The sequence below is a fragment of the Fusarium phalaenopsidis genome (assembly GCF_050370095.1).
Source record: "Fusarium phalaenopsidis strain FUZ10S chromosome Unknown contig_32304, whole genome shotgun sequence".
Classification (NCBI taxonomy): domain Eukaryota; kingdom Fungi; phylum Ascomycota; class Sordariomycetes; order Hypocreales; family Nectriaceae; genus Fusarium; species Fusarium phalaenopsidis.
The window spans coordinates 924,263-938,378 of NW_028145404.1; the positions used below are offsets into that span (position 1 = coordinate 924,263).

The 14,116-nt window shown below is 51.2% G+C and overlaps 4 protein-coding genes across 4 annotated transcripts; 1 reads left to right on the forward strand and 3 right to left on the reverse strand.

Annotated features, from left to right (window-relative positions):
• Positions 1-551: 551 nt before the first annotated feature.
• Positions 552-1,907, reverse strand: LRP88_09606 (DUF4419 domain-containing protein; the record flags this gene model as incomplete). The annotated part of the gene is made up of 1 exon (XM_083246090.1): positions 552-1,907. One exon carries the CDS (start codon positions 1,905-1,907, stop codon positions 552-554), a length of 1,356 nt encoding a protein of 451 aa, XP_083097203.1.
• A 556-nt stretch (positions 1,908-2,463) lies between these two features.
• LRP88_09607 (fungal specific transcription factor domain-containing protein) lies at positions 2,464-4,254 on the reverse strand (the record flags this gene model as incomplete). The annotated part of the gene is made up of 1 exon (XM_083246091.1): positions 2,464-4,254. One exon carries the CDS (start codon positions 4,252-4,254, stop codon positions 2,464-2,466), a length of 1,791 nt encoding a protein of 596 aa, XP_083097204.1.
• A 1,570-nt stretch (positions 4,255-5,824) lies between these two features.
• LRP88_09608 (uncharacterized protein) lies at positions 5,825-7,875 on the reverse strand (the record flags this gene model as incomplete). Its single annotated transcript, XM_083246092.1, has 9 exons — positions 5,825-6,026; positions 6,081-6,280; positions 6,333-6,544; positions 6,599-6,773; positions 6,824-6,918; positions 6,970-7,121; positions 7,174-7,334; positions 7,387-7,595; positions 7,647-7,875. The coding sequence occupies 9 exons, from the start codon at positions 7,873-7,875 to the stop codon at positions 5,825-5,827; spliced, it is 1,635 nt and encodes a 544-aa protein (XP_083097205.1).
• Positions 7,876-9,072: 1,197 nt separating this feature from the next.
• Positions 9,073-10,029, forward strand: LRP88_09609 (nucleoside hydrolase; the record flags this gene model as incomplete). Its single annotated transcript, XM_083246093.1, has 1 exon — positions 9,073-10,029. The coding sequence occupies one exon, from the start codon at positions 9,073-9,075 to the stop codon at positions 10,027-10,029; it is 957 nt and encodes a 318-aa protein (XP_083097206.1).
• Positions 10,030-14,116: the final 4,087 nt, after the last annotated feature.

Genomic DNA, 14,116 nt, shown 5'->3' on the forward strand with positions numbered 1-14,116 from the left:
GATGATGGAATAATCACTCCAGTCGAGGCACGAGTCTGTATTTATAACAAGACAACCCCCATAAGGAGGCTCCGTTAACTCCTCGTCGGAGTCTTGCCGGAACCCGAACAATAAGCTTGAATCAGCCCTAGCTCTAGACTACGCGTATAACAAACGACTTCGTACGAGGAAGTTCTCCCAAATGCGTTAACCCTTTGAGTCGCTGGCGGTGAACCCCATGTCAAACAAGCATGACACGGCCGTGCCAAGACGTGGCTCGCCAAAAATGGGTAAGTTGCGGATTCGGTTTCGGTTTCGCGACGGATAGGACAGAAGCGGAAGTCAATTGTGCAAGATTTATGTACACAATTAAACGATGCGAGATATGGGCTGAAACTGTACCCTGCTGGCACTTATAAGGGCATAACTTGTCGAGAATAGACCTTGTTTATTAACGAGTGGCTTGGAACTAACATCAGCCCAAAGGATTGCGTTGCATCCATCAAGATGAAGCGCCGCGTAATCATGCGTACATACCCTAGTGCAAGCCTCCCAAATATCCCTAATTCAACCTATTCTCGTCCGATTTTGAGTTCGTACATCCACCATCCCGACACTGGCTGAACCGAGTCAAGTCTAGCCTTCAACTCGCCTTGCGGCTTTGACGCTGTGTCTGATGGCTCATTGACTGCTGACGCCTTGTCAGGGGATTCTTTCGATGCTGAACCCCTGGAATCTTTTCCCGAAAGACAAATGAGTCTCGAAGCAAACTCTCTTAACCGAGCAACCTTGTTCACCTCCTTCTTGGTGTCTCGCTGGGTTCCTGCCCTTGGTCTCGCCGTCGTCTTTCCAGGACGTGGAAATGCATCTGGTATCAAGTCTCCGCTGCTCCAAACCTTGACGCCTACTGAACCGGCAACCATTCTCGTTTTGTATTCTATCACGCCTTGGATGAGTTTGACAGGTACCGATACGAAACCCTTTGGGATTTCGTCAATGTCCACGTGATGGAATTGTACACCATCTATATTGCAACCCGCGCGGAACCGGCCTGTTTCGGGGTCCATGATGTCTTCGACAAGTCCCTTAGAATATAGACAGCTCCCCTCAGGTGTCCAGAAGCAAAATGCCGAGATCCATCCTGATAAACTGTCAGGTCCGGATCCGTTCTGCTCCCAGTGAACAACCTTGCCCCAAAAGTCGAGGATATCGGGATTCTTGGGATGGTCGAACGAGCGAACAAGACGGTCAAGCACTGGACGTAGAAGCTTGGTAAACAGTTCCGCTTCTTCACCAAACTCGGGTATCTTATCAATGCGGTTTCGAATCTTGCGCCAGTCGTTCTTGGTTCCGAGCAGAGTCACCGACGGGAGACCACAGCATATACACATGGTATAGTGAAAGTAACTCTGCATTGATCCCATCATGAGAATCGCCGCAGTAACCTTGTCCGTTGCCTCGGTAGTCGTAAAGTCCGGCATGATCCATTTCCTCAGCTTGGGGTCGACAATGTGCTCTTCCATCTTCTTGGTCATGAGGACGGCTAGTTTACCAAAGTCGACAGGTCCTTCAGCGTAGACCTTGACTTCCTTCTTGTCCTCGTGTGCGACAAAGTGAGACCTCAACTTCTCGGCGTTCCTGTTGATGTAGAAGCTCAGCTGCGTGAGGATAGAAAACCAAACATCCTCGGGGCGGATCTGTAGGTGATGATGGTTGCTGTATGCCCACCAAGCCGCGTTGACAAAGCCGTTTGCCTCGGGAAAGATTCCATTTTCAGGAATGTCGTCAAAAGAGGATTGAATGATTTCCTTGCTCTTTTCAAACTCGTCTGGGCACGACTTTTGCAGGAGTTCAAGAGATGATGTCGCCACGCTTACTTTCCTCCATGGGGTAGCTTGGTGATCAGCTGGATAAAGAGTGACTGGCATTTTAGGCACCCGTATGGTTGAGATGAATAGAGAAGATGGATTGGCAATCTTTTGTTGGCTTGGTGCTCCTATTTGAAAGAACCCGGAGGATGTTGGTTGGGTGAAAGAAATGGCATGATTACAAGAAACGAGGGATCATTGTTTCGAGTCCTCGTATATGTGAGACTCGCTTTAATGGAAGTGGTTAGTCATTGTGACTCATTGGACCAACACCTGGTCGTAAGATTCGTGGCTGTGTTATCTGTTCATCAGTCAACCAACACCAAGCGCTGAGCGTTGACAAAAAAAAATGGATCATCAGTCTGCACTACACACCATAATACCCAGATTTAAGTTGAATAAAACAACATAGTTTGTATAAACCGTGGGATTGGAGGCTTCTAGAAATGGGATTACGTTAAATAATAAATATAATACCTTACTACAGGTTATGAGGCCAAGCTCTTGAGCAGCGTGACCATATGGCCTCGTGCTCAGAGGTGGTCCTAGCTAGAGATAAGTCAGGTATATAGACCACGCTCGAAAAACGCCCTACAAGTTACAACTGCCTCTTGTTTCATAGAAAATCCAAATCTATCGCGCCCCAACCATAACCGATCACATCGTCATCCCCTACACCAACCTGCTGAATGCCATCCATTTCATCCCGGTTTATGGCCACCTGGCTCATCACCGGGGGTAGGGTCTGCTGCTGGAGTTGTTGCTGCTGGTACGGTTGATGTGGTTTCTGATGCGACATGGCCGCCCCTTGACTCTCTGCTCGCTTATTGTCATCGGATGGATACTCGACAAACTGGAAACACGTTGACTTCCCCATCATCTCCTGCATCAGAGATGTCAGTCGTGCGATACAAGGCTTCATTAAAACCGGTAGACTCTCTTTGCCCCCGTAAACCTCTCCTGCGCCGTTCTCACCAGTGGTGGTTGTGCCTCCAGAAGCTCCTAGGGGGAACACTGCGTCATCTGAGAAGAATGCCGCCATCCCGCCCGATATAACACCTGCAAACTGACGCACTACTTGCGCTGCTCGGTGTGCGAGGCTCCACTCCTTTGGGAACGCTTCCAAGACTGATAGCGCAACCGCAACCTCATCCCTAGCCAGGAAGGGAAACGTCGACTGTGACGTCCAGTTTGATGAGCGGCATATTGCCACAAAGTCATACATCAAGACCAAACAGATAGGCATAAGTCTGTAGAGCGTATTGCAGTTGAGGGGCAGCTGTTGCTGCTGGAAGAGCGCCGACGTGGCCTGAAGCTGGCGCTGCGCGAACTGCTGCAACTCTTGCCGTGATACAGCTCCGGCTGAGCTATTAAAGTGGTTCGGGTAGTATAACAGGAGGAGCAGGTAGTAGTACCGCGCGCTGAGCCAAGTTGTGCTGCTATGGATGGTGGTGCTATCGCCCCCTATAGGCGACATCAGACATCCTTGACTATGCCAATCTTCGATGGTCGCCCGCAAACTACTCAGGGTTGCTCGCCTATCCAAGGGTGTCAGCTCCGCAATGTCGGCCTCTCTTCTGAAATGAATCTGCTCCAAGATGCGGCCTTCCAGCTGGCGTAGCTGGATGACGTGTCGGCTTGTCTGCAGTCTCCTGGCGTACGTTATTCTCTCTCCGCTGGCAAATTCCTCGACCGTCAGACCGGGAAATGGCACGTCAGCATTGTCCGGAAGAGCCACGGGCAGACCTTGTGACACGGCCATCATGCGGTCGAGAGCGAAGATGCTCCAGTAAAGACGGTGGCGTAGCTCTGTTTCAGCTGGCGGATAGGTATTTTCATCTGTTGGTCGACGAGTCAGGCCTATTGTGATAGCCTGCCGTGCCGCAATTCCGACGATGGAGTACACTAATGCTCCAGCCGGGTCAAACAGTGAGTAAAGTGCTAGTAGCATTAAGATCTGGACCGACTCGATGCTGTCCCGGCAGACGCACTCTTGGATGATCTCGGCGTATGCCACCTTGAACTGTTTTGCCGTGTCTCTAGGGACCCGGCTGGCTCGCTCCAGAGTGGTGCAACCTATTGACATGACCAGATAAAGGAGAGTAGACTGGGAGTCACGAAGTCTTTGAGCAAGGTCACCCAGGGTCTCAAGATTCTCGAGTATCTTGGCCTGGTTCACAAAGGGGTATGCTCCGTTGACGTTCCGGAAGTAGGCGTCGACAAAGCGGCGGGCTGCCGCATCTGCTGGTAGACCGTGACCTGCCGCGAAGCTATCGGCTTCTGGATCGTGTGTGCCTGCTGAGCTCTGATAAGATACTTGGCGGCCAGTTGGGCGAGCACTGTCGGAATCAATAGGTGAAGTGGTAATGCTTCCGTCGATTTGAACACTGAGACTCGGCGGCTCCAAACCGGAGTGCCCTGGCTCGGTGTGGTTCGGAAGTAAGCCGACTTGGGCTTGAGACAGGGAAATATCAGATGATGACAATGCATCAAGTACGTTCTGACCTTGAGTCTGCTCTTGGAGGGTAGCTTGGTTCGGGGGACTGAGATTCAGCCGACTCCCAAGTAGGGCGGCGAGGTCTGACCCAGTCTCAATGTCCTCAATTCTTGCACCATGATGTGTTTCAAGGAGGTGCCCATTGATGTAATCACTGAACCATTGGACCCGTGCTCTCAACTGCAATGCCTCGGCTTCAGGGGTAGCGGGTGGTGCACTATACGAGCAACTCTGGCCTGCGCTGGCACACAGACTGCATGCGGGAAAGGTTCGGCTGCACTTCTTCTTGAATGAACGACACCTGTCACAGGCAGGGATGGAATTGCGTCCTTGAGAGCTCCGGGTAGAACCAAACGGGCGGGGACCAGAGGATGATGGTTCGCGAAACCGGGCTGGCGAAGCGGAGCGGACCCGACTGGCCCTGGTCGATGACGGTGAGTTCCGTCTCCGACGAGACTGATGTGTCATGTCCGAGGCTATGATGGATACTCTATCCTCGTTAGGGATCCGGCGCGAATGTAGAGCCACTGGATGCTTACCTCAATCAACCGCGCTCGGGTCGACCTCAATACTGGTCTTATCAAGGACGTGCTCTGCCCCCATAACAACCAAGTAGCGAGTACGGATACACTCCGAATAAATTTAATCAGCCCCCTTGAATGTATTTTCACATCATGTGCTTGAGAAAGATGTTGGGTAAATGGGGCGAGATGAGAGACCAGAAAGTCATGGTGACTGGGGAATAACCAATTCTCCCCCACAACCGGAAGAACCATGTTCCGCGGAGGAGAACTACCCCAGATACCGACAAGACGGATACGACACGCCCTAGCCCCTTTTCAAAGGGCACGTAACCTTTGGTGGATCGGACCTCATTGCATGAGACGGGATGGCGAGATGACGTGAAAACACGACTCAATGTTTCGAACATGTGGTAGAAAGCACGAGAAGCAACCAGCCGCCCGAGCAAACCTCTACTGCATAAAGTAGCGGCAGGGTAAGAGCGCAAGCGGCGATCTAAAGGGACTGGAACTTCGGAGGGGGCTGGCACATTTAGGCGGCGTGACATTAGGCAGTTGTCAGGCCAGGTACTAGGTAACAGAATGCACCTTGGGGCTCGAGGTTTTGATAGTGTAGAGATGAAGGCAACCTCACCCGTAGAGCAGGGGGCCGAGACGGCCAATCCTCCGACGGTTCAAGGCCGTACTATCGCGCAGGTCTTGTGCGTGCTAAAGAGCCAAATCTCGCTATAAAAGGTTCTTAATGTAGCAATGTTGACTTGCTTGTGTGCTATCGTTCTCTTTACTCTTCACAAGCCTTGTCCACTCATCCGTTCCAGAGTGGCTCAACAATTGATGAATGGAACTCTCTTCCTCCTACCAATCAGGTACTTGACCACTTCTAGTATCCAATCCAGTCTCCAATCGCCGTATCTGAGATGATAAAGGCCGCTGCCAATATTCATGCCGGCGAAACCAGGTTACGCTTTGTCTTCTGGAGACATGTGCTCCTTGTGTCCCTTTTCCTCAAGGAACACCTGGACCTGTGTTACATGCTTACGGAACTTGCGAGGCGCGATCTTGTCTTCAAACATCTCATCTATCTCGGCAGGGGTTCGGCAAGTAATTTCTGGCAGGACAAAGAATCCGACGACACACGAGATGACACCGGCGGCTCCGAAGCTGATGAGGTCAGTGACATTCTGTATAAGGGAGCAAGCGGAAGGGTTGACATACAAGTATCCCGTTCTAACACTCCAAGCTTTGAGCATGAGTGGAACCGTGTAGTTGAAGGCAATACCGAGAACGAAAGAGCCCATCAAGGCTATAGAAGCAGTTCGTGCCCGCAGTCGTTGCGTAGGAATCTCGGCGACGTAAGAGTAGGAGATGCCGGCACCACCGACGACTCCGTAGTTGGATACGCATCCCCAGAATACCTGAATTGACGTTTAGTCATGATTCAGTGGCACAGAGACAGCAGCTACTTACCAAGACATTTCCCAGTTGTTTGCTCTGGTAGTCGAAGGATCCAAGAATACCGATGGCAAGCATCGAGATGGCTCCGGCCCCAAAGAGGCCGATAGTAAGCCAGCGCCGGCCAAATCTATCCGACATCAAGGTAGTTGTGAGAACGCCCAAAAGCTGACAAACAGCGAGCACAACTGTTACGGTAAAAGGATCGTCATTTCCAGCCAGCTGGACTGATCTGGGTCAGCTACAATACACGGACGGTTCAGAAAGCCAGGTCAACTCACAGAAGTATGTGCCATAGTTTTTGGTGACACTCTGTCCTGCCAGCTGTTGCATCGCCTTGGGCCAGAAACAAATGAAGAGTCGCCAAAGATGGATTCCTCGGAAGATTTCCTGATATTGGCTCTTGTCCTCGGCCGTGGATTCTCGCTTGTGCTCAACCGTAGCAATGATGATGGACTGGGACAAGTCAGCTTGAATCCGAAGCAGAGTAGAGGACCAGATCTTACCAATTCATTCTTTACATTGTAGCCTGGCACGCCTTTGTGTGTCTTCGCAAGCACCTTTTCTGCCTTGTCAAACATGCCCCGCTGGACAAGCCACCCTGAGGCTGGTCAGCCTCAAAGTAAGTGATGCTGGCCATGGTCAAACTCACAAGGGCTTTCCGGGAGGCAGAAGAGGTTAATGAGGAGCATACCGCCCAGCATTCCCCACTGGGTGCGGATGGGGATCTGGAAGTTATACGGGTCCGTGAAGGCCAGTTGTCGCAAGGCCAACGGGGCGAATATCTGCGAACAAACATACCAGCTGTGCCCATGTGAGCGGTGGCAACGACAGGGCATGTAGCTAGGCAACTCACAGCATGTACGAGGTAGTCAGGAAACCTCGAATCTGGGTTGGCGCGTTTTCGGAAATGTAAACGGGATAGGTAGCCTGCATCATGCCGAGGCCAGCTCCTCCGATCAGCCTGGCAAAGAGCCAATAGAGCCAGTTCGTGGCAGCGGACTCCAGGGCCACCGACTAGAAAGTATCAGTGAATGGGTGCTTATAAGGCGGATAACTTGCAACTCACGACTGCAAGAGAAAGCCAGGTGATGTGCATAGCAAACCTGCGCCCAATCTTGTCAATGACTATCTGAAGGAGGCCTACGCCGACAAATTGACCCGTCGATAGCATGCCTCCCCAAACAGCCACATGTGTAGGGTTGAGCTTGGTGCCCCCGTTGGACATTTGGCGGATGAACCCTTTATTCGAGACAATGGCGTTCGCAAGCGCAAGTTCTTGAATTCAGAGTCAGGCTGGTGATCTTCAGCGGGGGAACAACAACGTACGGTAACCTTCCAGCGCGGCACTGAACGCAGCCATCATGCAGATCAAAGCTATGCGCCAGTATATACGCAAAGCTTTCAGGATGGGCAAGTTATCCAACTCGGATCGCATCTGGACCGCTTCGCCCTCTGCCAGCGCCTTGTCGATGGCCTTTGGAAGCTCGCCATTGTCGGATGCTTCGACATGATCGACAGGGTCCGTCTTCCCGTTGGAATTATCGGTATGTCGCATGGTGAATTGTCTCGATGAAAAGGGGGTTGTTGCTGCTCGTACCCCGTGCCTTGAGAAGAAGCATGAAAGGCGTGCGGCGGGCGTGTTGACTAAATATGCCCGACAGCGCCTTAGTTCGAGTGGCTCTGATCGCGATGGACCATGGTACTGGCGATTGAAACGGTCTTCGGGATGGCACTATTCAGTGGTTGGAAGGAATCTTGATGGTAACGGTCACGTTGGATTCGAGCCGGGGACCGGAGTGCGTCCGACCAGGTAAAACCGGCCCCACAGCATCCCGAGACCGGAGCTCGCCCGACTCCGCGCAATTGAAACCGGGGTCACCGCCGACAGAGCCAACAGAGTGGCGAGACTCGCTTGTCAGCCAGTGTCAATTTCGTAAGAACTGGTCATAGCCACCAGGGTTATTCTGTCTTCCAGATGCTCCCTGGGTAATCGTAGTTCAACGAGTCTGGAATGAAAACTCTGCTTTCCCAAGCTGCTATGGTCTACTTTTTCAGTGCTAAGGTGCGTGTCGGATGCTCCCCGGTTCATTCGACAAAGCGGCTACCCTAGACCTAGCCTCCCCTTAGCAATAACAACAACATAACACTAATCATCATGGCTTTCCAGACCCTCGAAAGGTACCTCTGAAAGGAGAACCAAACCGGTTCAGGACATCAATTGCCATCTTACATGCGACATGTCAAGAGACACCATAACTCATGCCACATCCTATAATGCTTTTTACCAGCCAAGCATCATATGCCTGCCCATAGCAGCGTTGAAGGTCCATTTGAATGGTCAGCTGGCCAGCAAACTTTGGTGACATCTGAAGCGGAAGTGGAGCAGCATCCCCGGTATGTACTGAGTCGTGCGAGCTGGGGAAGATGTGGGGAGGATGCGGGGAGAATGGAACACGCATAGGATCGCGATTCAGGGGTCCCAACCCAGCATCGGGCACCGCCCGACAAGAACCGGCCTCCATCCGACTCAGCCCATCCTTCCGAAGCGGTCAATCCAATTCTTATGCCATATACTTACCATCTAGCACTACCTTACGCCTACACCAGCCAAGGGAAACGGGAATTCACCAGACTGAGAAAGCCTCTCAACACCAAGGACGGGCCAAACACTCTCAACTCTCGAAATCTTGATCCTCACATCCTGCGGCTTGCAACCACCTCTCCTCAGCCGTTCCTTTCCTCTTCCCACACAATGGCACCAACACGTATCATACTCGACACCGATCTGTCCATGGGCGCCGGCGCCGATGTCGACGATGGATTCGCCCTTGCCCTGGCGCATGCCGACCCAGACATCCAGCTCGAACTGATCACCACTGTCAACGGCAATACTGACGTTGAGAGCGCTACTATCTTAACTGGTATCCTCCTCAACCGACTCGGCATCCGAAATACCCCCCTCGTCCGTGGTTCCGCTACCCCCATGATCCATCCCGATCAGCAACGGACCCCTGCCCCTCACGTTCTGGCGCAGAAAGATAATGCGCGTGCTCCTACCCCAGGCTACGCCCCCGTGGCCATCATCGAGCACATTCTAGCCAACCCAGGTGAAATCACCCTTGTCGCCATCGGGCCTCTCACCAATGTGGCCCTCGCCCTGCTTCTCGAACCTCGGATCAAGTCAGCTATTAAGGAGCTTGTCATCATGGGTGGCGTCTTCCTCGGAACCATGTACTCTCGCAACAAACCAGGAGAATTCAACGTCTTCTCGGATCCCGAAGCCGCCCGAACCGTGTTGCGCTCCGGCATTCCTCAGCGATGGATCGGCCTCGACTGCACCCTACGAGTTCGACTGAACATGGCAGACGCTCAAGAACTCAAAAAGTCGTCGTCAAGTTTTGCCGCCTTCGCTGGAGATGCCACCATCACCTACATAGACTATCAAGCTGTCAGATTTCCGGGGAGGCCCAAGACGGACTCGATCCCCATGCATGACCCCCTGGCTGTGGCCGTCGTATCACATCCTGAACTGTGCGAGTATAGGGACATGGCTGTGTCAGTTATTACCGGTGATGGTGAAGCGCGTGGCATTATGGTCGCCGACCGACTGGAGACTCCTTCACCTCCAGTCCCGAATTGTCGAGTTGCGGTCGATGTCAACAGCGAGGCATTCCGATCACATTTCTTGACATTAATTCAAAAGTTGTAAATGCCTTTTCTTTCCTGTTGAAACTCCTCCATAGACATAGATAATGATAGATTGGATTTTCTAATGCGCACGCCGTGTGAACTCGGGGCATATCTCTCTTTGAGGATCGCTAGTATTGAGCTCCGAGCCGATAGGGGGCTTTCATCGTCTCCATCATTATGTAGCTTCCATGAAGCGGATATCAAGGGGCAGCTACCTAGTTGGCATATGCAAGGGCAGAACCGGCAACTGGCCGGTGAGCCATGCTATGGACTCTGGTTGGATGGCCTAGTTGATATGCGAATTCCCATGTTTGCCTACTCTCTCATTTACATGTCACTCTACCTCCTATAATCCCTCTTGTCATGATCTAGCTAGTAGCGTAAATCATCTTTTATTAGGAGCATTCTTATGGATATATTATGGCAGAGCTGCGTGGTGGCTGTTCAGCTTTCAAGGTCTGCACTTTAGAGCCTGATTCTGTATGTAGGTGTTCAGCACCACGAACCCCGCACGGTGCCTCTCCCTCTTTCCTTTCAATTACGCTCTACTGCTCATTCAGCAACATGGAAGCGGTCGGCAGTGTGGCAGCGGTGCTCCAGCTGGTCCAGGCCGTTGGAAAACCCGTCATCTCTGTGAGCCAGATCTACCATGATATCCGCGATATAGATGACACCCTACGGGATTTCGACAGCCAGCTCAGGGCCATGGAGATGATGCTCTCAGTCTTGCCAGACGGGATCCAACGCAGTACCTGTGGTCCGAGCACGCCACCTTGGTGGAATCAGGATGTGTTAGGGGGTCTTCTCAATAGCTGCAACAGATCCTACAGTCGATTTGGGGCCATCTTCGCCAATATTAGCCGCCAGAGGTCGTCTGTAACTACCTTGTGGGCTTATATCAGAAAGAGACGGTATGATAGCGATATCAGTCTTCTCCGTGACTCTATCGACATATATACCTTAGCCCTTCGTCTTCCAGTTCTCATTCAGACGATCCAAGGGTGAGTTTGTCCGTTTCTCTGTCATCTATAAACTAGTTTCTAAGTCGCATCTAGGTGCTTTGCTGCTACCGCTCCTCAGCCGCCCACTGGAGACATAGCCGCATCATTCAATGAATTAATGCACCGCATAGACAGTCTCCAGCACTCAATGGACCGCCTGGACCGCGACCTCATCACAAGAGCCCTTCGAAGAACTAATACACCGACTCCTACCTCTCCCCAACAAGAGCTACCTGACGACACTCAGGCGGAACTAGACACTGTCGACCAAAAGGAGAAGCTCGACATGGAGAACGACACACGTGCGACGCTTGGCGTGCTAAAGGGAATCAATGAACAGCCCAACCTAAGCTATTTTTTATCTTAACTGAGGAGTCCATTAGCATTTGCCTAATCCAAAGCGCCAGTCTCTCTCTTAGCCTCTTGCAACGCTCATGCTAATCGGCCGGCTACAAATCCGGCGGTCTCCTTCTGAAGAAGGACTGGATCACGGCCTCCTTTCATCCAAAACTCAATTGTGTGATCGATGACAGATTGTGAAGTTTTTAAGCAGGGAATAATTTCCAAAAGGGGTAGTGTATGCGGCGGATGAAAGGGGTGCACAACAATGAGGCTGGACGTGGCACTCATCTGGGGGAATGCCGGAGGTGCTGGTCCAGAACAGGGCATCTAGTGAACCCGAGGTTCTCGCGCTCTTGGAGTATAGTGCTGTACAGTGAGGAAGCCAACCCGACCTGCGGAACGCATATGTGGAGGCTCTCCGGGAGGAATGTCGGGAGAGAGGTAAGGACATGGGATTTGAGGTCTGAGTGAACAGCGACGATCGTTAGGTTTGAAGGAGTCTTAAGATGCACGAGGTGCAAGGCCGCCGATGGTGTCAGCACCCATCACAGTGGGTGATGGGTATTGTGGGTAAGATTTTCCTTGGAATGGTGGCGTCGAGTAGAAGAATGTCTACTTGGTCCTTGATTGTGGTTAGTGATATCTTCTTGCTTGATAAGCAACGAGCACTTACTTGCTTGTCTTGCGCAGCTGCAATCTAATGCTTACTCTATATAACCCGCAATTATTTATAAGGCGCACCGTTCTGCCATTTCGAGCGCTGTATGTGAATATCTGTGCCTCTCTCGACCTTGGCTCCTATCATAGCAGACTAATAAGACAATCTTCACATCAATCACTAAGACGAGTACAGTTTTACCTAAGCAGGGAGTAATCACTAAAGTTCTTAATAAGCCTTAGGAAGAAACTACACCATCCCTTCAATTTGTACGAGGTGCTCACTAATCGTCACCCAGCATCTGCCAGGGACAAGTGTCTATAGCAGAAGCTGAGCACATATAAGAGGCGTACTGGAAAGACCCTGTATAGCTTTCCAGAGTAGGCTTCCACAACAGTCGCCTCCAATCCAAATTTCAGCAACTGAGCTCTTCTGTCAACTCACGAGGGCTTAAAGGGGGTTGGTTCAAAAACTTTGAGTCAAAATGAGGGCCATTCATCTTCTGTCTTGGATGGCTTCAGCCGTTCAGCTACTTGCACAACCCCATAACAGAAAGGATGGCTTCCACGTACGTCCTTTCAATATTGACCTTGGCGATCGCGTACCCCGTATGCTCGATCTAGTGAAGAATACGCGCCTGCCAGCACACGAAGACCCAGCAGCTAAAGACAGCTATAACATAACCCTATCTACGGGCATTTCATTGTCGACCCTCAAACAATTACAGACTCGGTGGAGCACGAGTTTTGATTGGGAGAAGGAGCAAGCTGCCATGAATCGGTAGGCCCTTTCGGTTTCGCTACAACTAGTGGCAAGGTGTTGACCTTAGGACCAGGTTGAACCACTTCACCGTCAAGATCGAGGGCCAAACTGTCCACTTTATTCACACGAAAACAAACGATCCTGACTCCATCCCCATTTTGCTACTACACGGATGGCCAGGGTCCTTCTTGGAAATGGTGCCACTGATCGACGAGCTGAACAAGAGGCGGAAGAAAGCAGGAGGCAAACAGAGGTTCAATATCGTTATTCCATCACTTCCAGGCTTCGGGTTCTCCTCAGCCCCCCCTGCGGACTGGACTGTTGACGACAGCGCCCGTATTTTGAACACTCTTATGGATAAAGTTCTGGGATACCCTCACTATGCGGTCCATGCCACGGATTATGGAGCTAGCGTTGCGTACTCGGCATACGACCAATTCAACCAGACCGTGCGAGCGGCTCATCTGGTGTTTCTTCCATTCCGGGGTCTGACGAGTGAAGAAATAAAAGATCAAGACATCACCTTGTCTGCAGGTGAAGAGTTCGCCCAACAGAGACTCCTCGACTGGCAGTCTGCTGGAAATGCGTACTCTCTTCAGCATGCTACAAAGGTTCGACTCCTACAATGTCATTCAGTTTACAGCGTACTAATACTAAAACCACATATAGCCAAACACCATTGGTCTTTCTCTCTATGATAACCCCATTGGGCAGCTTTCCTGGATAGCGGAGAAGTTCATCTCCTGTCAGTTACTCCCATACTGATACGGCACTTTATGATAAACTCTCAAGAGGCTAATCAAAGTACCAGGGTCGGATCCACGGCAAGGGACGGGGTCTTCTCTTGTCACACACCATGAAATTCTTCGACAAGTATCACTTTACTATCTCACTCAGACCCTCGTCTCATCGGTCTACATGTATAATCAAAACCCGAACGGCTTCTATCCTGTCTATACAAAAGCCAGAACGGACGCTCCTCTGCTATTCACGAACTTTAAGTATAATGTTGGCTTCTGGCCTGAGGAGGTAGTTAAACAGGTTGGCAATTTGGTGTCATACACTTGTGAGTCGATGAATTGGTGTTCCGTCATCGAAAATACTGACCAATATGCACAGTCCAAGACTTTGGTGGCCATTTTCCGGCTCTAGACAGCCCCTCAGCCCTGGCTGCTGATATTCAAAAAATCCATAAATATTGGAAGGATTAATGTACCACAGGAATGCTTCCTTCTCTTACGTGGAGTAGCTGCATGAACTCGGTCGTCAGTTCAATGCAAAAAAGCATGCTGCTGAGTCCGACCTTAGGGGTTGCCATGTAACATTGATCTTCGCCCGTCGCC